The 24171-nt window shown below is 39.4% G+C and overlaps 1 protein-coding gene across 3 annotated transcripts; it reads right to left on the minus strand.

The window, feature by feature from the left end:
* Positions 1 to 23432, minus strand: LOC116985303. 3 transcript variants are annotated; one of them, XM_033040003.1, is made up of 10 exons: positions 23298 to 23432; positions 18713 to 18802; positions 14696 to 14772; positions 11567 to 11670; positions 9801 to 9938; positions 8681 to 8809; positions 7082 to 7257; positions 5616 to 5737; positions 5442 to 5531; positions 1 to 3076 (listed from the first exon to the last, which is right to left on the minus strand). In XM_033040003.1, the coding sequence occupies exons 1-10, from the start codon at positions 23391 to 23393 to the stop codon at positions 2704 to 2706; spliced, it is 1395 nt and encodes a 464-aa protein (XP_032895894.1). In that variant the 5' UTR covers positions 23394 to 23432; the 3' UTR covers positions 1 to 2703. The 3 variants fall into 3 exon arrangements, with proteins under 3 accessions (XP_032895894.1, XP_032895896.1, XP_032895895.1); XM_033040005.1 differs by lacking the exon at positions 14696 to 14772 and having other exon boundaries at positions 2595 to 3076; positions 23298 to 23422; XM_033040004.1 differs by lacking the exon at positions 9801 to 9938 and having other exon boundaries at positions 2595 to 3076; positions 23298 to 23422.
* Between the last annotated feature and the right edge of the window lie 739 nt (positions 23433 to 24171).

A 24171-nucleotide genomic window follows, 5' to 3' on the forward strand; every position in this document is an offset into this window, starting at 1 on the left:
TTGTCATTCATCTTTTATTTTTAACAGAAGCACAACACGCTATGCTTAAGCAATGGGTTCAACTACATTTGTGTTTGATCAGGGTAAATGTGAATACAGTCCTTTAAGTTCTAACCTGAATTTAGTTTTATAATCTCTTCTAGCTGGTAAAGGATATTACTTTAATCTGTTATTTCCTGCTCTGTTGCGAGAACGTTCCACAACGAGAAGAATAATTTGATGGGATTATCCTCAGAACTATTCATTTATCACCCCACATTCATTTGTAGTGTTTCTCGAGATATTTCACCTGGCAGCTTTAGTAAAGCACTGTATATGGGAATTCCATTCATTGAGAATAGTTTGTTGCCCAAGTGCTTGCCCGGTGGTCCTTGAAAGGGAGTTTAATACTCTTCCAATCTCACTTTTGGGAATTCAGTCCCTAATGCTGTATCCACCAATCCTCTACTACTGGAACTACTCACACCATAAATTAACGTCCAGTGTTCTATTGTTCCCCGAAGGATAGGCCAATCATTTGAATAACTCTGCAACTGGGACTGCTAACTATTTGAAAGGGAGCCTTAGACTCTATTGTTCCAATAAATGGGAATCTAGTCCCCCACAACTTGTTATTCTGCTCCCAATTCGTGAATAGGAAACCTCTGCCCTGCTATTAAACTGAACGGGAGTTCAACTCTCTTTGCAGTAATTGTTAAATAAATCCTTTAAAATTTTACAAATTTTACAAATTTTAAATAACTTAGAGACTTACATCATATTACAATCTAGTGACCAAGGAAGCAAGACTAAAATGTTGCTGTGATATAATCATCATTTAAAAGATAACTATTCCTTAAGACAGTAGCAACACCTTCACATTATGTTCTTCACAGCATATATTCTGTGCTCTGAAATGTGGAGCAGGATTAGTTTCTGAGGAACATATCCATGCTTGTAACAAAACAGAACCAAATTTCATTTATTTCACTGTTTACCATTCTGACAGTCACAAAGCAGTGATAAGAAAGTATTGACTGATTATAACTATTGATCAGCATAAATTAGTTTACAATAGACCTAAACATAAAATTAGAAAAATCATAATGGTGGATGGTTTTGGGAATCATTGGTCCAAAGCAGAGGTTTTTTGTGGACAAAAAGATAGAAGCACCCATATAACAGTTCATGTGACACTATTGGTTGCTGTACGGCAACCTAATTTTAACTTATTAGAAGTGTTGGTACGTTGTACTGTCGCAAAAAAAGCACTGATCCAAAGTCTTAATTTTCATCCGACTATGATACTAGAATATTGGAAGGAAGATTACCATTATAAAGTCTCTGGAGCAGTACACATTTCAGATTGGATCACAGTTGGAAAAGATCTTTCTGTAGCCCTCGCGCAAGTCATATCTGCAATTGTTAAATTCCTAATGCAAAATAAAAATTACTTGCATTTATGACATTCCTCAGAAGTATCTTAAATTTTTAAGGTGTAACCAGCTAAGCCAGGCCCTTATATCTAAGCAAACATTACAGTCTCAGGCACAGTATGAACCCAAAATCAACTAAGCACAACAAATGAACAAAGTATTTTGGTACTGGTGGTAGTGCTACAAGAAAAGTTAGAAAGCAAGAGCTGGCCAAATGTTACTTGCATAGAAATACTTGGATGATTAAAGAACAGGAAAACTATTAGAATTTACATTGTACTGTTAAGATTGGAAAATATTCAAGCCACTGCATAGAAGCATTATCTAACAACATTAGACCTCGAGCCACTTAGATTATAGGACAGATGACCAATAGATTGGCCTAAAATGTAGCCTATGAGAAATAACAAAAAGGAGAAACAACTGTAGATAAATGGAAAGGTTCAGAGAACTCTAGGGCCTAGAAAGATGAAGGCATTGCTACCAAATGTAGAATATTAAAATCATTCAAGAGTCCAGAAATGGAGGACTGCATAGATTCAAAGATGTTAATGGATAGAGAAAAGGAACTTCAGGAAAAGTGTAGACACACAAACACACACACACTTCCCTACTGGATGGCAATCAAAAATGAGAACCCATAAACTGTTTGATGAGATAAACTGCCAGCATTCTCGCAGAGAGTAGATAACTCAACACTGATCTCTCATTCTTAATGGTTCAATAAATGTCATGTTGGATTTATCTTAGATTCCACCACAAAGTTGCCTATCTTGATTTCACAGATTAGTACAAGTGGCTACCATATCCTGAGAAATGGGAACCATGTAAGGCAGAATACCGACCAATCCTTGTTTAGAGGAGCAAATGATCACAGATGCAACATAAATGCATCGACATAGTAAGTCTTGGATGACAAAATATGAGAGCAAACATAATAAACCACATGGAAGATAGTGTATGACTAAAATTCCTGTAAAAGAGGTCAGGGGTACACGCAATAAGCAATGTCCAAACAAGAGAATTGAGCACAAACACTATTCAAGCTCCTGATAACAATAGACGTGGGAGAAGGGGTATTCAATTAAAATGTGAAGATCCAATTTACTAGAATATATTACAGGTATCACTGGCTTTGAATAAAAAACGGCTTTAAACTAACTGATCAGTTCGGTAGAAATAATTGCTGGTCACTGAAAAATCCAGCTTAGCAATTCTCGCTTACAACCAAATTTCACCCGCATTTATAAGAATTTTCGTACTCATCCTAGAATAGCAACTTGATTAGTTACACTTCCTGATGGGTGAACGGAGCACGATTAAAAGTCACTTCCACTAGCCGGAAGGCATGCAACAAAGCAGCTATTTGCATAATCAGTCTTCTGATGATGTCAATTAAAGGGTTCAAGAGGTTTCTTATGCCAGTGAAAATATTCAATTGGAATATCATGATGGGTTGCAGCAGGCTGTTGAACAAAGTCGCCAGCAGTGGCTTCAGCACATGGTCTCCAATTGCTGTCAAGAGTCCAGCCACTAGGATTTCGATGAACGCTCGGCTTAAGAAATTCACCAATTCAATCAAAAACAAAGTGACCACATTCATCAGGATCCTTACCACCGCAAACAGCTCTCGCCAACAATGCCGAATGACATCATTAGACCTGAAAAAGTTAGACAGCCATCTGTAACTAAATATTTATATCCATCTACAATATATATACATATATTAAAATGAATGGAGGCAAAAACCTCCATATTACCACATTGACTGCACTGTGTCAATGGCAATGTTAGATTTGTTTCCCATTTCCTAGGGTTCCACCAGTTATCCATCAGAGAACTCCCATGTATATGATATAAACAGTTACCAACATTCATTAAGTTTCAAACTGCAATAAAAATTGCTTCAATTTGCTCTGTTAAACTAAGAAGAAACTTAGATTTTATTAACTTAATAACTGGTCATAATGGATAAAAAGATTTACTTTAGCAGAATAATACATTGCACATAAAAAATAGTTAACACTGCTGTTAATATAAAACTTATTTCTCATTAGTGTCTAACACAAATTAGAAAATCATACATTTAAGCCCAATTCCGAAGAATTTGGTGCAATAAAGATGGACCAAGCCTCTGTCAAATGTCATCAAAATTGATGTAATAATGATTAGCCAATGCCTAGTCTATCATGTAATTTGCAGATAGAAACTTGATAAATAAGATGACATAACCAGCCTCAATTCCAACTCAAAGTTAGATTTTATTGTTTTGGTAAATTAGTTAAGTCGCATGTGTTATTTAATGATAGAAACTAAATGCAACTTTGAAGTCCTTACAGGTGCACTTTTCATGACGATTAAAAACAAATCTTGGCAGGATTAACTAAAACCACAAAGGAGATATATTATGAAGAATGGCTAAAGTGGGAAGATAAAGGAATATGATGAATATCCAGCACTGTACAGATTTGCATAAAGACTGCTGAATTATGGATATCCTGAACTTAATTTTTTTTTTTTTTTTTTTTTTTAATTATGAAACTACTTTTATTCAAAAAATAAAAATAAACATAGAGTATTAACACAATCAAAGACTGCCTATGCTGACAGTTTACAAACAAATGATCGTCAAATTAATAACGTCAACGTCAACTGGACCCACGAATGGCCGTTGAAGGTCGAGTGTTCCGTTTATCAACAAAACACTCGACCTTCATCGGCGACCAGTATTCATGGAAAGCCTCCAAAGTCCCCATGGACACCACGTGTTCCCTCTTAACACTTAAACAAATTTATCAAATTAAAATATTAACATTCTTATCGATAATATATTCAACCTCCTGTGGTGACCAGCGTGCACAGAAGACCTCCACAGTCCCCATGGACACCGCGTGTTCCTTTTCTAGGGACACGCGAGCTCGGACGTAACCCCGGAAAAGGGGCAGGCAAGCAACCGGTGTGCGGCCATCGACTGCCCGCTGCCTGGACCCGCGAATGGCCATCCTGGCCAGGCCCAGGAGCAGACCGACAGGGAGATCCACTCCTCCCTCCCATCCTTCCCCCCTCTGCACCAGGTACCCATAAATTAATAGTGTTGGACTAAAATGTAGCCAAAACTTGAGGAGCAGTCCTTTCAGATATTCGAACAGTGGCTGCAACCTCTCACACTCTATGTACACATGGAACACGGTCTCTTCCTCACCGCAGAAATGACAAGCAGGGGAAGAGTCCGTGAACCGGCTCAAATACCTATTACAGGCCACGGCTTTGTGCAATACTCTCCACCCCAGGTCCCCGATGTAAAGGGGGAGGACTCCCTTGTAAATAGACCTCCACTGGGGACCGCTCCCCTCGTCAGGTGGTAACACGGACCGCCAGGGTGTGTCTGGAGCAGCCTGTACAGTATGCGCCTCTCCGCGTCACAAAACGGTACGCTGGGCATCTCGGAAAGGCGGCTCATGTTGCATGGGGCCGGCTCTCGGGGAGGGACCCGGGCCTTGGGCCCTATGAACAATTCCGACTGAACGGGGGCAAGCTCGTCCAGAATCGTTCCATGCACACGTCTCTCCTCAACACCCACCATCACAGCCACGACACCCCCCTCCCCCTGAGGAGTAGGGCCCTGGCTGAAGGTGACCAAATTCCTGGCCTTCAAGAGGTCACGGTAAAAGCCAGGCAACTCCCGCCTAGCGCGTCATTGGGAGGCAGAGATTGCAATTGCAATAATTGGGTGTGGAGATTATATGAAATGAATTAAAGTTTCATAATTAGGATGAGTTAGTACAGGTATATAGTCAATATTTTATATATTCTTTCTGATCTGCCAGAAATACTATGAGGAAGGATATGGGATATGAAGATCAGTTCTGCATTAAGTAGAATGGTGAAATAAAAACAGTTAACCATATTCTGAGAAGGTAGACATAATTAATAGCTACGTACGAAGACAATGTCTTCAATCTTCCTAATTTTGGATCACATTGTCCTTTTGAAGGGTACTACTACATGAAAAACAAGCTAGCTCACCAGTCTGCGAGGTTACTAATGCAAGCTTCATTATATTCCTTCTTCGTCTCATAGAAGTTCTGATGTCCAAAATCAAAATGGTAGATTAAACTGAGGAATGAAAAATGGAAGGATTAAATGGATTGCATCTTCCATGATGTAGGCAACCTGAACACAATAATTTGATCAACTCACTTATTTTCTTTATAACTAGGAGCATCTTTCACGATTCCAACCACTATATTTTCCTCTGAAGCTACCCCTACATTTTCAGGTTCAGTGGATTCCTCAGTCAAGCCAACATTTGCCTGTACAAGCTGTGGAAGAGAAACTAATTTACATATTTATTAATCAAATTTTATAAATAGAACAGGACAGGGGACTTATACAATATACAATTAAATTAACTATATATACAAGCGAAGGTAACAATAGGAAGTTGGGTCATTTACAGCTTATAAATCAATTATATTGAAGAAAGTGGAAACATCAACAGAACAATCCGAAGCATGTAATACCCTACTAAATTAATTAACTAAACCTGTTTTCACCACTGTCAGATATCTGTAACATGCAAAATATAAATTTGCGCAGCGGAGGACTTCTCAGGATGCACTTATCACACATTTCTTTATCCTTGTTGTTTATGATAGCACAACCTCCTCCAAAAGTTGTTAAAACTTGGTAGACACAGCTAAAAGTCAATATTTGGTTTTTATAATACCACACCCATGGAACCGTATTCCAGGCTGCACAGTGGCACAGCTGATAGAGCTGCTGCCTCACAGTGTCAGAGACGTGGGTTCGATCCTGACCATGGGTGCTGCCTGTGTGGAGTTTACAAATACATGGCCAGAGTGAGCACCACCGGAAATTGGAGGAGCAGCACCTCATATTTCGCTTGGGCAGTTTATACCCCAGCGGCATGAACATTGACTTCTCCAATTTCCGGTAGCCCTTATAGTCTCCTCCCCTTCTCAGCTCTCCCTCAGCCCTCTGGCTCCTCCTCTTCCATTCTTCTTCCCGCCCCCCCACCCTACATCAGTCTGAAGAAGGGTTTCGACCCGAAACGTTGCCTACCCCCTTCGCTCCATAGATGCTGCCACACCCGCTGAGTTTCTCCAGTACGTTTGTCTACTTTGTATGTAGCAATGTCTTGCAGGCAGAAGTGAAATAATAATCAGAAAATCTTTCATGCTAATATTAATTGAGAAATAGAAATGGGCCAGAAATTTCCTGCTCTCTTTTGAATCAAGAAATCATAGTTTTATATGAAGCATAACCTAAGTATTTCATATAATAAAATCGATGAACACATGAATGAAATTATCAGACTCAGAAAGGATGTACAGCTATTGCGGTAGGAAATTATAAAGACGCGTTTCAGATTGTAACATCAATTTACTAATTAGGGTGTCTTGTGTAAAGAATTAGCCCCAATTACAGGATGATTGAAAAAGGAAATGATGAACATTGCCATTTGGTGTAGTGCAAGGAGGAGTTGAGGTAAAAGATTGTAGTAGAATGGAAGGCGATTCACTTTGAATTCAATCAGGTGACCACCAGATTGGGAAAATGGGATTTTAATTATACGAAAAGAGAAACGTGTTTATTTTGGTAATACCAACATCCATTCGCTTTCATAATTGGAGGTGCATTACCTCTGTTGAAGACACTCCAGCCTCAGCACAAGTCTTCTCAGCCTCAGTTTTCTCTTTGGATAAAACTCGAACAAGCTGGTGGTTGGTCCGAGAGTCCTCCATGGAGGGCTTGTTGGTGGATGTTTGGCTTGATTTGTGCTGGTTCCTGAGGTGGTTCATGTTCTTCTTTAAGGTTTCTAAATAGAATATATTTTTTGACACGAGAATCTAAGCTAAGGATCAGTGATCATAAAACTTCCCTATATTCAGTCCAAATATTTTTAGGTTGAGAAATACCCAATTTATTTCAAAGAGACAGAAACATCTTTCAGTGATAGAGGCTATATAGACCAGGTATCATTTCCCAAAATTCACCCTTCTCTTAATGCTATTTTGAGTACCTTTCCCTGATGTAGTAAACACAAAAACATTCAAGTGAATTCAAGATGGCTTTCCAATGTCTTTGTTTAGTCAAATGAGTGTGCAAAATAATGTTTTTCAAATAAATTTACCTTCATTTTTATTTATATGCATTACAAGAATTAGCGATAAAAAATACCATCAGCGTTTTGGAAAGAAAATACAAGTACCAAAATAAGAATATCAAGAAGTTGCTGAACGTCTCAACTGGGTTCACATGCAGATGGAGTTCAATATGTAGTTATATTTTGCTCCATTAATATGCTATGGTATTTATATCAAGATTTCATTATTTTTTAGAACTAATATGTTTTATTAAATCTGCCTCCCAAAAACAATCTCCTGAAAATACTGAATGAGTACAACATTTCTATTAGTGATACATGGGACTACAGGGTTGCAACCCAAAACAGTGATTATCCCTTTACCTTCACAGATGCTACTTGACCCACTGAGTTCTGTCCGCAGTTTATTTTTGCTCAACATTTCTACCAGTTACCATTTTAATCACATCAATTCACTTTTGTTTGTCATAACAGCTAATTAGAGAATATGGACTCATCCCTTAACTACTTTGTCAACAGAAAGCAGAGCAACATTAATAATGGCAGTAAAATACTGTAGGTGCAGGAAGGGTGATTGCTGTCTAATACCACACTGCGTAGAAAGTTGTTCAATTTTAATAAATTGATTAAGATAAACACAAATGACATATGCTGATTTTACATTAGTAAAAGTTGTTTCAGATTTCCATAGGTGGGGGGGGGGGGGGAGGGTCGGATTGGAAGGAGTTTCTTCTCCTTAACAATTTATTGTATAATATACTAATAGTCCAGATTAAGGGTCTTGACACAAAACATCAGCTGTGCATTTCCGTTCACATATGCTACCTGTCCCACTGAGTTCCTGAGGGAATTTGATTTTTGCTCTGGTTTTGTATTCTGATTTAATTGACAAGAGCAATATTGAACTCGCTCGAAGCAGATAAGCTAAACTTTAAGCTCTCATGAAAGTTGTTCCCGGCTTGAACTCCAGGGGCCACTTTGGAGCAAATTCTAGTCCAGCTTTACAATGATGCAGGTACTAAATGAGAAAATATCAAAATGAAAATCTTAACCAAAACTAATTTTAAGATTTAAAATGGTGAATCACTACTGAAGACTCAACTGAGATTTATTACACAACTATTATTTTTCTCACCTTTAATGTTTCCTTTATTCTTGTTCTGTTCTTCTATTACGGCTTGGTCTTTCTTCTTCTGGTTGTCTCGTTCATAAAGAGAGAAGATTGGTTGTGTCTCGCTTGATGAATCACTCCATCCAGGATAGCCTGGCAAAAGAAAGCCACCACTGCTTTTATTATTTTAGATGATCAATCAAAATAGTCTGCAAATGTTGCTAACCCACATGTAGTTTAAAATTACATTCATTTGCCACAGATTTCATATTCATATTTTCTCATGACATACAAGTCCATCGAGTCACTGCTGACTTTCAGAACAATCCCATTAATCATATTGTTCAGGAAGGAATTTTTTTTTCTCCGGAGGGAGGAGGGTCTGAAGAAGGGTTTCGGCCCGAAACGTTGTCTATTTCCTTCGCTCCATAGATGCTGCCTCACTCGCTGAGTTTCTCCAGTACTTTTGTCTACCCATTAATCATAATCTGCCAGTTATTTCCTTCTAACCTTGGTTCTTGGTTTCTTGGTCCTCCAAAATATTCCAAATGGAATTTAAACCTATTCTCATGAACTAGTCCATTGATTCCTCCAATTCACCTACTACCCACCGACCATAAGGATAATTTACAGTAGCCAATTAATCTCCCAACCAGCACATCTTTGAGAGGTAAACTGGCGCACTCATGGAAAACCACAGGACCAAATCTCGTTGACTGGAGCTGTGAGGAAGTAATAAATCAACAAACCTGTAGCCTCAATCTTCTACCCGTCCTGTCACCCAGGCCGCCCATCACACAACTATATTATTCACCGCTTACGATCTTATCTCATTCTGAAGTTGTATAAACTCTTCGGTTCAAATGCCAGGGACACATGTTAAGAGATTAGAAAAATTATATAGATGCCATTCCACAAATCATTAAACTTAATTTAAAAACTGTATCAAGGAAAGTATGGAAGAAAATAATAGTAATACAGAGGGAACTTTATGGATCTCCAGAGAGAATGGAATGGGAGAATATTACAAGATGATGGACTTGAGATTAATCAAAAATGTTCCAAATTTGGTTGGGATGTGCATTTATTGCTTAATAATCTCATGTTTCAACTTAACAAAAATGTATACCTACAATGCACTTACTTGACTGAATCATTGGATCTCGTTCTGCGGGTCTGTTTTTGGAACCTGAAGATTTATGGGGAATGTCCAAATTTTGATCATATTTTTTTATATGAGATTTCCCAGGAGATTGGAAATGTCTGCCTACAAAATCTGTATCTAGATGAAAGAACAAATATCAGGTTATTAAATCTTCACAAGAGATCAACTTTTTATCATTAAAAAAAAAATTATATTGCGCTGTTCATATACTCAGTGACATTTCACAGTAATAATTTACTGCTTGATTTAATCACCAATGCACTAATTGATTACATGCAGCAGCCACTGTGCACACAGCAATGCTTCCAAAAGTCATCGGTGACACATAAAATACTGTTAAAAATCATTGCTGACACCTAAACTATTGATGAATTCTACAAAAAAAAATAACTTGGAATTTTATATGTTCACCTGGTTGAGAATATGCCTGAAGTTAACTTCTCTTCCAACTTCTCTTAATGCAATTCAGAAGTCTATTTACTGCTTCTTTCACAAGATACGTCTGACAGTGTAGCACTCAACACTTCACAGAGATGCCAGCTTAGATGATAAACAAGTCTCCAGGGAGAAGCCTAACCCAATGTTTTTATGATTCTGGAGAAATGGTTCCACTTAGCATGGCTGACACTTTAAATATGTGGAACTAATGCAGAAACTAGTTACTGCTTGATTTATAAAAACGTGTACTTATGCTTACATTTAATTATCAACAGGCAATTATAGCTTTAGGATATAAACAAGGATGGCTGACTAATATTTGTTGGCAAATGTTAAAAGGCTTAGATGGGAAGTATAAACAATAAAGAAATATTAAAAATCTCAAGAAACATATATGATGTCCATTACAATGTTGCCCAAAATATAACAAGGGAGCAGGAGGCAATCATGTATCGGGTGAAACCAAGCATGCTAAAGATTACTGACACATGGCTACAGAAGAAACTGGACCAAAAATTAAACATCAGATTGTATAAAATAATTTAAAAAAGAACAGAGGATAAAAAGAGGAACGAGGAAAATGGACTAACAGTAATTATTAGGGGTGACAGAATAAAAGTAGAATAGAAGAAATAAATCAATAATGAAGAGAAAGGTAGAATTCATATGGATACACTACCTAATATGGAAGCAACATGGATGAAGAAATAAGAGAAATGTTTAATAAAAAGTGTGACTACTTTGATATTAAAAGGACATGATGTAGACGGAGGGAGCAAAGGAATTGTGTTTTTGTAATGTATATGGGTCTTTCTAATATGTCAAAACCCCAACAAAAGAGGATTGTTGTTGAATCTAGTAATAGGGAATGAACCACAGCAGATATGTTATTATAAAGAAACATATAGCCAATCATGCATATAACACACTTTAATGTGATAACTGAGAAGGACATCAAGTGTGATAGCACAGATAACTAGGTTTGGGAAATGGCCACAGAAGAGAAGATTAAAATGGGCAACAGTACTGGCTAAAACAACAATGCAGAAGAACACTGGAAAACATTAAAAAGGTGATCAACAGAGTATAAACAAAACCCTCGTGTTTTCTGCAGTTAGGTTAATAAGTAAAAATAGTAAATTCTAAAATATAAATTCTACATTACTATCTACCTGAAAGGACTGATTCACACTTGAATCATCCATTAGTTTTATTTTTGTGACACTTATCCATATACTGAATATATTGAAAGTTTTCTATTTAGTCCATGAATTGTAAATTATAGAAATATACAATAACTCCATTACCTTTCAAAGTCTCTTTAAAATCTTCATACATAGTGTGTGAATGTTTGGTTGATGCCTGTAGCTTTGATCTTGAATGGCCTGATAACTTTTTGAAGCTCAACGTTCTGAGAAGAGAGAAAATTTGTAGCAGGCACAACAACTGCGTTCTCTGTACAATATTCAGAAGCAACTTAGAGTTAACAATTTTTCTTGAGTCAGAGAAGGGCAAGGGTAACAATGTGATTTGTTAAGTTTCTTCAGAAGTAACAGAATACATACGTATGCATTATGAAACCAATTTGTTTAGAAAATCACTTGTTCCTTCAATGGTACATTAGAAATGCTGCACAGTTTACCCATGTTGATACATGCTATGATGTTAAGATTGTGGATTTTGATTGTTTCATAGTCATCTCATTGGGATCAAGGATGACCGTTTCCAATTCAGTACTGTGGGTTCCTGATATTGTCTTTGTCAGACTCAAAGATTATGCCTTCCCTGTGACAGAGGATGTTTGATTGAGAAGCTGATAGTTAATCTGGGAAGTGATATAATATTTCCACAATCCATGCTGAAATGTTTTATGCCGGTCACAGTGAATCGAGGTTCTCAATATCATCCTGCATGGTCTTTCTCAAATCTGGGCAGTCATCATCTTAGGATTCCTTTGAGTCAGTGAGAATGTTACAAATTTTCAAAGATACTTTGAGAATATCCACAATTCATCTATTTTCCCAATTGGACAATATCTTCGCTGGATGGAACTATTAACAGAATGTCTGTTTTGTGAGTCTCGTGTTAGGAATGTGAACAAAATGGCTTGCATATCATGCAGAAACAAGGAACTACAGATGCTGGGTTATACCATAGATAGACACAAAGTGCTGGGGTAACTCAGCGGGTTAAGCATCATCTGTGGAGAAAAAGGATATGTGACGTCCAGAAAGTCCTGACCTGACTTTGTACTTTGTATCTATCTTTGGTTTCTCTATTATATTTGATGGAGTGTAATTGGGGGATGTTGACCTGTGATATGGTGTTAATGTTACTTTGCTTATCTTGTCAGTAGATTTATAGGATTTTTACAGAGACAACATTTATGCCATTGCTTTAACGCTATGAGGTGCATGTTGTTGCTTGCTCATCACCCTGAGGTATACAGGAGAGCAGAGATTATTGCTGCCTGGTGAACCACGAGCTATGTGTTCGGTTTAAGGTCTAGATCTTCAAACACTTGTTCCCCGAGATAGTTGGCTGGTGCACAGAAAGCAAGGGTCAATTTCATTATTAAACAGGACTTTGAAATATTGAAAGATACTGTATGATAGTTTCCCAGACTCTTGGTGTGGACTCTTGGTGTGTGTGCAGGGCAGTGTTGTATAAACATTGTCTGTAGGAAGAAAGATCTGCTCTCAACCCACACTGAGGTTGTTGACGGAGAGTCTTTGTTTTATGGATGTCTTGTACACTTCACTGAAGATCTAAAAATGATTTCTCGTTCCTTGGCCATAGGAGTGAGTGGGTAGCTGAGGGGGATTCGATGAATTTTCCTGTAGCAGATAGAGGGAGATCATTCTCCAACTGCATTCACCTTCTTTCACACAGAGAGTGGTGAATCTCTGGAACTCTCTGCCACAGAAGGTAGTTGAGGCCAGTTCATTGGCTATATTTAAGAGGGAGTTAGATGTGGCCCTTGTGGCTAAAGGGATCAGGGGGTATGGAGAGAAGGCAGGTACAGGATACTGAGTTGGATGATCAGCCATGATCATATTGAATGCAGGCTCGAAGGGCCGAATGGCCTACTCCTGCACCTATTTTCTATGTTTCTATGTTTCTTGTTTACTAATCATGCAGATGGTCATGATTACATCTCTGATATACCCAGGCACACCCTTCTCTTCCCAGATATGGGAGACAAGGTTGGGAACATGCAATATTTTCTTTGACATGTTCTAGAATTTCAACAGGTCAACCATTTACTCTCAAGCAAATGGAGTTTATGACCTCGTTTATGCGGACAGCAAGATCTACAAGAACAGAGTCACAATTGAGGAGTTTTCCTTTCAGTATACATTGGCCCCATTCCCAGCCTTGATAAATCCACCTCAGTTTTTGGCACATAATGAGTGTTGGACCACAATGACCTCGGCAGTACTGAAGAACCTGTGCATTTTATAGTTTTTGGTGCTATTCTGTCTGGTTCATTTTTATCCATTGCCTGTTTTTTAACTCATGTGTATTCTACTATTTTCAGGTTTAAATCCAAGAACGCCTGCAGATAAGAGGGCTAGCGGAATCAAGGGGTATGGGGAGAAGGCAGGAACGGGGTACTGATTATGGATGATCGGTCATGATCACGTTGAATGGCATTGCTGGCTCGAAGGGCCGAATGGCCTACTCCTGCACCTATTGTCTATGTATCTCCTTTTCAATCTCATCAAATGAGTCTTGGTGCTTTCTGATTAGAAGTCAGTATCTCTTCACCAGTCTAATTAGGGTCTTCAGGATGGTCTAGGTACTGTGGACAGTGTGTGGCTCCTGTTGGTTTTGGATTGTCAAGTTGCTGTCCAAGAGGAACTATCATTCCAGGGTCCTTCAGACCTTCAACGCTGATTTTCTTACAATGTTTCTATAGTTGCTGTTGTTTTGGGACCAGTCTGAGGGAAATAATAGATGATTAGATGGTAGCCTATCAAACAAACATCAACATCTGTAAAGGCACCTGATGCATCTGATGGGGCTTGAATATTGCACATATACAACAGAGAATGTCATCGAGGCACCAGATCAACTTGTCTTGATAGGAAACCTAATCTCATGATAACATTATTTCATTTCCAGTTTGCCCTTGTTTTTCTGGCTATTTCAAACCATTTTCCAGGCTTTCGCTTTAAACTAAATTTAAAGATCAATGAGCCTCACATCAGTGGTAGGGATGCTATGGAGAGGATTCTTAGCAACAGGATTTACTCACATTTGGAAGAAAATGGGCGAATTGTGGACAGTCTGTGTGGTTTTGTCCATGGCAGGTCCTTTCCCCTGCAACCGCTGGAGATGTAACACTTGTGCCTGCGCCTTCTCTCTCATTTCAGATTTTATCTGTACTAATTTTTATTATCAGCCCATCTAAATATCACACACATGTTTACCTCTTATCTTCAATCTCCTTATGTTTAGAAAGGCCCTCCTCTTCACTATCCCAAGGACTTGAATCAACAGCGCTTCCCTAAAGCAATCACATATAGGAATTCTATAAATAATCTCCATCACAGGCTTTTTCAATTTTTGAACATGAAATGCATTGAATTAAGGTTTTGAATAAAGAAAATCTTAAGGTGCATATATCATTTAAAAAATAAAAAATCTAATCATTACTGTGAAAATTTTAAAAAAAACTACAGATGCTGGAAATGTGAAATTTAAAAAATGGAAATGAGAGAAACATTTTGCAGGTCAGGCAGCATCTGCTAAAAGAAACATTGTTAACATTTCAGGCAACTGGATTTTACTTCGGAGTCACGTGAGTGACAACGTGAAGACCCCGTCCAGCACGCATGCACGACATAGCGTCTCACGCAGTGCACAGCGACGGACGGGAGTATGAGCTCTCCCGCAACAATTTGAAAACGGAACTTCAGGTAAGCAAACTTACTCTGAGGACATGGTATTTTCTTGTTCTGTTTTATTTTTAAATAGGAACATGAACAGGGAAAACACCAAGGAAGGTCGTTCCCGTCGGACTGCAATGGACCAGGAGGGTTCCAGCAGTGGGGGGCGACCGGCGGCACCTGGACCGCACACGCTGCGGTCCACAGTCACCGACAGCATTCCGAGCCGAGCCCAGCGCCGCTAGCATAGCTCAAACAACCGCAGCGGGCTGGATGTAAGGCACAACGGAAGTCGGACCGGCCGTTTCACTCAGACGAGCCCGGCACGGTAGACTCACCGCCCGAGAGCGGCAAAAGGTGACCGTTTCAAGCCTTATGGAAAGGCTCATGGAGCAAATGCTCCAGCGAGACTTGCTCCGGGAGATGGGGCAAGCTCGCCAAGGGAGCACAAACATTCCCGCTCCAGTGCACTAACAGGCACTGCCCATCGCATCTCCCTCAACAGAGGGGAGCATTGGCGACCAGGACTGGGCTGGTCAAGAACAGGGGTCACTGGCTGAAGAAACCGGGAGTATGCTTGAGGTACAGGACCAGGAAGAGCTGCTGGGAGTGGTGAACCGCTACGTGGCAACACCACGAGCGCGACGGCCATTACAGCCTAAACTGGCGGCCAGCTTATTACCTGTCCTTTAAACCTCTCCAAGACAGGTAGTCAATGAGGCGTTGGACCTTATCACGCCTCCCCAAAATTGCATTTGCTCAATGTGCCTGCCGTTACTGGGGGTACATTGAGCAGGGTATCAAAACCCAAAAACTTAAATTGCAAAAAATGTTGATACCCCTGACGTTGGCTATCACTTCATATGCTCATTCCATGGACAGGGTTGACATGACAAAACACCCTGGCTCTACTGTGCAACACAGCATGTGATTAACAACCTCTGGAAGGAGGTCATAAGACCTGCCCTCAACCCCCAAAATTCGCAGGACTGTGTAGAACGCCGGCCTCAGAACCACAGATCCTGCTATTTGGCAAAGAATTACCAAAACAAGCCAAAAATCTGGACGAAGAATCCAAGGCATTTGGCCTCATGAGGGCAGGACCTGGAACGAGCAAACCACGCAAACCCAGACGGCAGTACCTCTACGCATCCACCAGTAGGCGTCTACTTCATGGTACTGGTGAAAGCTCGGGGCCCGCATACCATCCCCGGAAGTCTTTTGGGACAGGGCCCAGAGCAGGCCCCATGGAAAATGCGCCACCTCCCAACAGCACCACCCCGACAGACAAGGAACCAGAAACCGAAGAAATGAACACACCACCAAACAACAGTGGAGGTAGGTGGGTCTGGTTCCTACCATCACATAAAAGGTGGGGGGATTGTGCTAACAGGGGGGAGACTACACCTGTTTTTGGAAGCATGAAGAACTATCACACTTGGTAGTTATATACCAAAAAGTATTCAAGGATAAAAATTGAATTCATTCAAGAAAACTTGCCACCAGTTCAGCATGCACCCCAAAGTGGTTTTACCCTCTCACTAAAAAGAAAACATGAGGGACAAGCTGAACTGGAGAAGTTACATACAAAGGGATCATAGAGAAATCTAAACATGAACCTTTGGAATTCGTATTAAATTTACTAAAACCAAAAAAGATGGTGAATGTCGCATCATCATTGACTTAACCACATTGAATATTTTCGTCAGGTAAACACACTTTAATGGAAAACATTTGTAACTGCCAAATAATGGATTTCCTAAGGATACTTTATGGCAGGCATCGACTTAAAAGATGCATACTATTCAGTACCCATTCATAAAGATCATCGTAGATACCTAAAATTTTACCTGGATGGGGTAACTATGGCAGTACAAATTATTGACTAATGTTCTAACATGAGCCAAAACTGTTTACCAAGATATTAAAACCAGCCCTGACACTATTAAGGAAACATATTGTCATGGCATATCTCGATGATATTTTAATAATAGACAAAACCATGGAATTAGCTAATTCAGCAGCATTAGCTACTAAAAACTTATTTAACCTTGGGCTTTGTCATACATCCAGATAAATCTACGTTGACACCATCCACAACTATGGACTATCTGGTATTCACAATTAACTCAGTCCACATGTCTATAACGTTGCCAAAAGAAAAGTCAGCAGAATTGGCACAAACCTGTAACAAATTAATGGTTAACAATCGACCAACCATTCGACAAGTGGCAAGAGTAATTGGGAAATTAGTAGCAGCATTACCAGCTACCTAGCTTGGACCTTTGCATTAGAGCAAAGGTGCTAGCGTTTTAAACAACATGCAGGTCACTTTGACTGAACCATGAAATTGCCTATTTTCAGACTTATAATGATGGAAAGAGAACATTTGGCATAGTTCCAGTCCCATCATTTATCAATAACCCATATCCAGAACAGGTGGTAGATGGACTAATCTAGAATCATCACTACTACAGACACTGGACATAAAAACTATTTGGAATGTTGGGTGCGTTCTATGGGTTAAAAGCATATTGTTCAAAAGTGCACCATTTGCATGTTTGTTTACAAATTGACAATACCACAGTGGTGGCCTATATTAACCACATGGGCGGGATAAAATCGATATCATGTGATAATTTGATCAACACAATCTGGTAATGGTGTGTCGACAAACATATTTGGCTATCAGCAACTTACCTACCAGGTAAGCTAAATACAGTGGCAGACATGTTAAACCCCAAAGTATTTGCTGAAATTACAAAGCAATATGGAACACCAGATATCAATTTCTTTGCATCCCGACTGAATCACCACGTACCAATGTATGTCGCTTGGGAACCAGACCTTGAGGCAGCGGCGATGGATACATTCCCGCTGAACAGGGGGGAACTAATCTCTATGTTTTTCCCCCCTTTTCTGCCTCATCAGTCAGGTACTATGCAAAATACAGATGAACTTTGCTTCAGGCTTTTTGGTAGTACCCGACTGGCCTACACAGCCATGGTTCCCAGTGGTCCTTGACAGGGTCATTGAAACCCATGACCATTCCCAGCGGACCAGATCTACTGATCCAACCTGTATCAGGCGAAAGTCACCCATGCCATGACAGAATAAGCCTACTGGGTTGCAGATTCCAAAAAGACCAAAAAACAGATATATAAACATTTTTTTTAGAAATACAAGTAAGTACACATGAGCATTCTGTAATTTTACCTGACATTCAAATGAAGTCAGCTCTTTTGTCTCCAATAATTTATGGATTGTAATTCTACTGCAAAGACACATAACATATGCTTACCTATCATCTCTCTTCCTCATCCACATCGTTCTCCATCATGGGAGCAGAGACTAGATGAAAGATAAAACCTTCTACTATCAAGACTTTAAGCAGCATTCAGTATAGTATGAGATGCTCGCTGCCTTGCCCCATACAGGTTCAGGCTCTCTATCCTGTACATCTGTCAAGACTTCAAAAATCTATAGCACTTTGTAGCAGGGTTCTCTTGGATACCATTCATTCCACAACACACCAAAAAAAGATTATCTGTTCCATACCTGATGTACGGCGGTTTTTTCATTTTTTGATCCAACATTCCACTTGCTAGAAACTCGACTTTCTGCTGAGCTGCTTTCAATTTCACTGTCCTGGTTTGCAAACAAACAAAAAGTTTCAGAACTCGTCCAGTACAAACATTTGATCTATTATCTAGGTGTGGTGATGACACATTTGCCACTGATCCATTCAATCAAACAAACTCCTCGAAGATAAAAAATATTAAATGTGTTGAGGCTAGAAAAGTCTGTAAAATATTACTTTTGCTGTAACTTCAGGCATTAACATTTCTAGGAACTGGAGGATCCTGTGAAAGCACAGCTGTCTATAGAAGGAACTCAATCAACCCATCACGTCCACACTGGCTTTTGCAAAAGTAACAAAATTAATTGCATTATCCTGCTCTCTCTTCCATTAGCCTTGTGCCATACTTTAAAAAAAAAATTTAAACAGAAATTAGATAGATATCTGAAAATAGTCTTGACTTTCCCTATGGCATATGCATCATTAACTGTCTGCTTAAAATAGTTTCTACTAATATTTCTCTTGGTCTTTAGGACATTGCATTCCTGCATTCTCTCTCAAGATATGCATGATGATCCTGGCATTTAGTAGTAGGAAGGATACCTCTCCCCATCATCCCCCCTGGGCTATTGACATAGATTATCAATGATTTAGGGTTTTGATGACACTGACAAGGAGAATTGCTCTAGAAATGTGCTTGAATTTAATTCTGGGACACTTGGAGTTAACATGAGCTTTGCAAATTTAGATATAATGTAACATATGCCTGGATAGGTTTGTTAGACGTGATGCAAATACAAAAGACTCCCCACCATTGACTTCATCTACATCACGCTATCTCAGAAAAGCAGCCAACATAATCAAAGAGCTGTCCCATACCTTTTTTCACCTGCTCCCATCTGCTCCCATCTGGCAGAAGTTTGAAACCGTGCACCACCAGAATCTGGAACAGCTTCATCCCCTCTGTTATAAGGCTTCTGAACAGTCCTTCCATAAGCTAGAGTACTATCCAATTCAACTCTGCCTCATTGTGGATATTGGACTTTGTACATGGAACTGGTACATTACAATGCTGAGAATTATAATCAGCACTCTGTATCTTCCCGTTTGCCCTACCTATTGTACTTGAGTTTGATTTGATTGTATTTGTGTATAGAATTATCTGATCTGATTGAATAGCATGCAAAATAAAGCTTTTCACTGTACCTTGGTAGATGTGACAATAATAAACCTAAATCTAAACAAAGTATTGATTTGCCAAGGATGTTGCCAGTGATGGAAAACCTTAGCTATGTGGAAACTGGGATTTTTTTGTGGAACAGGGGAGAGTTAATTGAGTTGATTAAAGCTGAATCATCGAGATAGAGAAAATAAGGAGGAGTCTTCCCTTATCTGAAGAGGTCAAAAGCCAGGATACATAGATTTTAAGTCATTAGTGCAAGAACTACAGAGGAAATTAAGATAAATCTTTGCACTCAGATGATAGTGGAGGCATGGAACTCATTGCCTGAGAGGCAGAATCTAAAAATATCACCTCAGTTATGAAGTGCTTGCATGTGTAAAGAGTCATGATCCACTAGGCTGAAAGGTGAAATTCAGTTTTTTTGACTGGCACAGACATGATTGGGTGAATGGTTTCAGGGTCTGTCATAAATGGACACCATGATGACTTACCTTTGGGAAGAGGGTGAACAAGCTTTGATTACTAGGTTTATCTATCAAAGGAGAAGGAGGTGGAGGAGCGAAAAAAGTCTCTGAACACGTTAGGCACAACTGGTTTTTGAGGAGCACTTCAACTTCTTGATGGGTGAGTAGGGCATAAATCAGCAGATAATGGCAACATATAAAACTTGTCTGATGGGAACTCCAGTACACACCAGGTGTGGTGCAGACTAGTGTTTACACAATTGGTTGTTCCACGATCCTTTTTTGTAGAGATATTCAGCTATATTCTGGAGCCTGAAGAAGTGTTGTGTTAATGAAGGAGGGTGGAGTCCTTTCCTTCAAACCCATAGCACTGTGTGACGTAGCATCTGAAATATGGCAGGCAATAGAGATTATTAAAAGTATAATAATGCAAATTCATGGTATTGACCATAAATTTTTTCTCTTGGTCTACCATAACTTGTACTTTAAGGTATGATTGCTCTTATGATTCACAAAGAGCTGAGTTTGGAGCTTTATCGGGATCCTTGAAGTACCGCAAGAACAGACTATCAACATTAATCTCTCAAGACATCAGCAATATTCACAAATCTTGCACCATTGCTGTAGAAAATGCAGATGCCTTTATGGTGAAGTGGAGAACACCATTGACTTCCCAAATGCTACAATGCGCAGCAAATCAATTACTTTAAAAATCCTACCTTCAGAACTCGTTGCCTTCTGAGGCCGGCTTCTGACAAAATCTTTTGGATCAGCCTCTAGCAGTATAAGCATATTATTTCTTGGTTTACCCGGGCATGTTTTCACCTCTAACACTTGTCCTGCAGCTCACGTAATGCATCCAGTCTGACAGCAAACAAACACCCGAGGTAATGACACTATATCAAAATGGTAGTGCATATCACCCAAAGATAATGTAGGTATAGATTTCAGAATATGCATCAGATTGTAGTTATTTGTCCAAGTTGTGCAAATGATCTTTTAAATTGCGCAGTTCATCAAAAGTGCTTAGACAATATTTTTACTTCATTTTTCAGGATGTTGATTGGAGGGATTGGCTAAAGGCCAGCATTAATTGTCCATCTCTAAATGTCTTTAAGAAAGTATTAATGACCTGCTTTTTGTAATTGTCACAGATTTTTGTAATTGTCTCTGAATGTTGCAGGGTTTTGATCTAGGCACAGCAAAAGAATTGTAATATATTTACAAGTCAAGATGCTGTACTAATTGGAGTAGATCCAAAAAATGGTGGTGTTCCCCTGTGACTCTCTTGTTCGCATAGCTCAGGTTTGAAAGCTATTGCCTGAGTAGTCTAGGTAAGTAACTGCATACATTTTGTTAATGGCACACTGGATTGCCTGTTTTGATGTGCAGGTGGACATCTCATCGGGCAGGGATGCGCAGTTCACCTCCGAGTTGTGGCCTGCAGTGGGCCGGCTGTTGGGAGCTCAGCTATATCACACATTGGCCCACCACCCGTCATCTAACGGTTTGATCGAGTGGTTTCACCGGGATCTTAAGGCCTCCTTGAAGGCGCGGCTCACGGGTCCGGATTGGATGGAAGAGCTGCCGTGGGTTCTGTTGGTTATTCGCACTGCCCCGAAGGCAGAATTGGTATATGATGCCCCGCTTACGGTCCTGGGGGATTTCCTTCCAGCGGCACGTGGGCAGCAGGAACCGCCCTCGTCCCTGTTGGTGCGGTTACGGGAGAAGGTGGGCACGCTCTCTCCTGTTCCCACGTCTCATCATGGGATGGTTCCTTCGCACGTCCCGTCGGATCTCAAGGACTGCCTGTTTGTGTTTCTGCGTCGGGATGCTCACCGGACGCCGCTGCAACGGCCGTACCAGGGTCCTTTTCGGGTGCTGCAGCGTGGTGTGCTGGACATTGGGGGCCTGCGAGGGACTGCGTCTGGGGGGGGGGGGTGGGGTCATGTGGCGCCATCTGGTGGTTAGGCCAATTATAGATCGAACCCTCATTAGTAGAACTTGAACGGGCACGTGACTGCGTTTGGCAGGAAGATGACGTCATGAGTCACAGGTGTGCCCAATTGCAACTGCAAGGACTCAGTTAGTGCTCACTCTCAGCGGGCGAGCGCCTGTCTCTGTATCTGCCAAAAAAGATCACTTTGTTCTCAAACGTGTGTCTTGCCATACCATTCAAAAAAGGGGTACCAAAATAGTCACCTTGGTATATTGATGCATAGATCATTGAAAGTGGCTGGGCAGGTTGAGAAAGCAGTAAATGAGGAATGCACAATTCTGAACTTTATCAATAGAGCCAATGTGTATATACCAGGGAAGTCATGCTTAACCTGTATTCAGTAAACTTGCAGTCAACTGGAATAACGTGACTAAATTTGATCACAACAGCGAATAAAATGCCACCCGAAACACCTGGCTCCTCGCCTTCATTTGGGGCTTATCACCGCACTACAAGGGGAGATTTGATAAAAAGTAAAATAACAAATATTCTGATCTGACTGTATAGTGAAAGGCTGTTCCCCTTTGCTAGAAGAGGTTGAGATAATATGGGCAATATATAATGGGCATATATGTGGGAAAAGAAAAAGAAGAGGGATAGAAGAAAAAATGTTTTAATGCTTGACTATGTCACTCTACTTAAATCTCTGTGTGCCTATGTACCACTATTATTTTTATATTATTCAATTTTTAATATTTTTTATAACAAATGTTATCAATTTAAAAAAGAAAAATTAACAATTTAATATGATAAAATTAACAGAGATTTGAGTATAAATGCTTTATAAACTTTTAGAATGCAAGTTTTCTAGGTTCAAACTTCTTATGTGAAATAGGAAATTCCATTTCTTATCATCACCGTGCAAAGGCATAAACACTGGAAATTTAAGGCATGAAATTTCCTTGGTAAATACTTACTGGGCCATCTGGTTTAGAGAGAACTGAGAAATGCTTGACCACGTCACTCCGACCTAAATCTTTGTGTGCCATTTTGTCAGCAAAAGCAGTTTGCATGGACTCAATGCTGAGAAGCCCATCTGGCTATGTCTGTATCTATACAAACAAAGCTGCATATTAATTAAGGGCAATCTTTTACAATAGATTTAATTTACAATTGCTTTCTTCAAAAAGATAAGCCAGAATATATCCTGAAGTACTTGTATCCAAATCTCTAACTTAAATTAACACCTTAATATAACAACATTTTCTTTTAAAATATGGTAACATTTATAAAACCTTTTCTTTGAATGAATAAAATTCTAGCTTTTAGAACAAATTTTACCATACTCTAAAATAAAATGTTGTTGTATTAAAGAGTTAATTTAAGTTAGAGATTTGGGTACAAGTACTTCAGGATACAGGTATATGTAACAGGATGAAGTTAGCTGGGTTCAAGTTTGCTATGTGAGATTTAAATTCTTAATTCAGTTTCTTACTGCCATTAGGCAATAGCATAAACTGCATCAAAATAGCAAAGTGGAAAACTCATTCATAGGAGCTGCTATGGGAAATAACATTTCTATAATTCAGAAAACACGTGTTTTATTCTACAACTATTAAGCAAAGTCTGGCTTGCACAAAGTCAAGGCTAACAAAATAAACCTTGGAACATTTGTATGCTTTGGAATCTTACAAAGAACAAGTTAATATAAGACGGTACATTTAGTGGGCTGAGAATGTTTTTATTTGTTCATCACAAATTGAGAAGATTTGGTGTCAGAAGGAATCATCTTCTAGTGACTGGATTCATCCAACTGTGACTGTGTACATGCTGAGTCACAGCATTTAAAAA

This window comes from Amblyraja radiata, chromosome 21 (genome assembly GCF_010909765.2).
Source record: "Amblyraja radiata isolate CabotCenter1 chromosome 21, sAmbRad1.1.pri, whole genome shotgun sequence".
Lineage (NCBI taxonomy): Eukaryota > Metazoa > Chordata > Chondrichthyes > Rajiformes > Rajidae > Amblyraja > Amblyraja radiata.

What these genes read in the sequence shown, in the direction of transcription:
- LOC116985303 (XM_033040003.1), bottom strand. Translation starts at nt 23,393, where the DNA reads ATGCAAACTGCTTTTGCTGACAAAATGGCACACAAAGATTTAGGTCGG. An exon ending in AAAAAACCGCCGTACATCAG is followed by an intron (nt 14,773 to 18,712) that starts GTATGGAACAGA and finishes TGATTGCTTTAG; the next exon opens with GGAAGCGCTGTTGATTCAAG. An exon ending in GAATAAAGGAAACATTAAAG is followed by an intron (nt 7,258 to 8,680) that starts GTGAGAAAAATA and finishes TATTCTATTTAG; the next exon opens with AAACCTTAAAGAAGAACATG.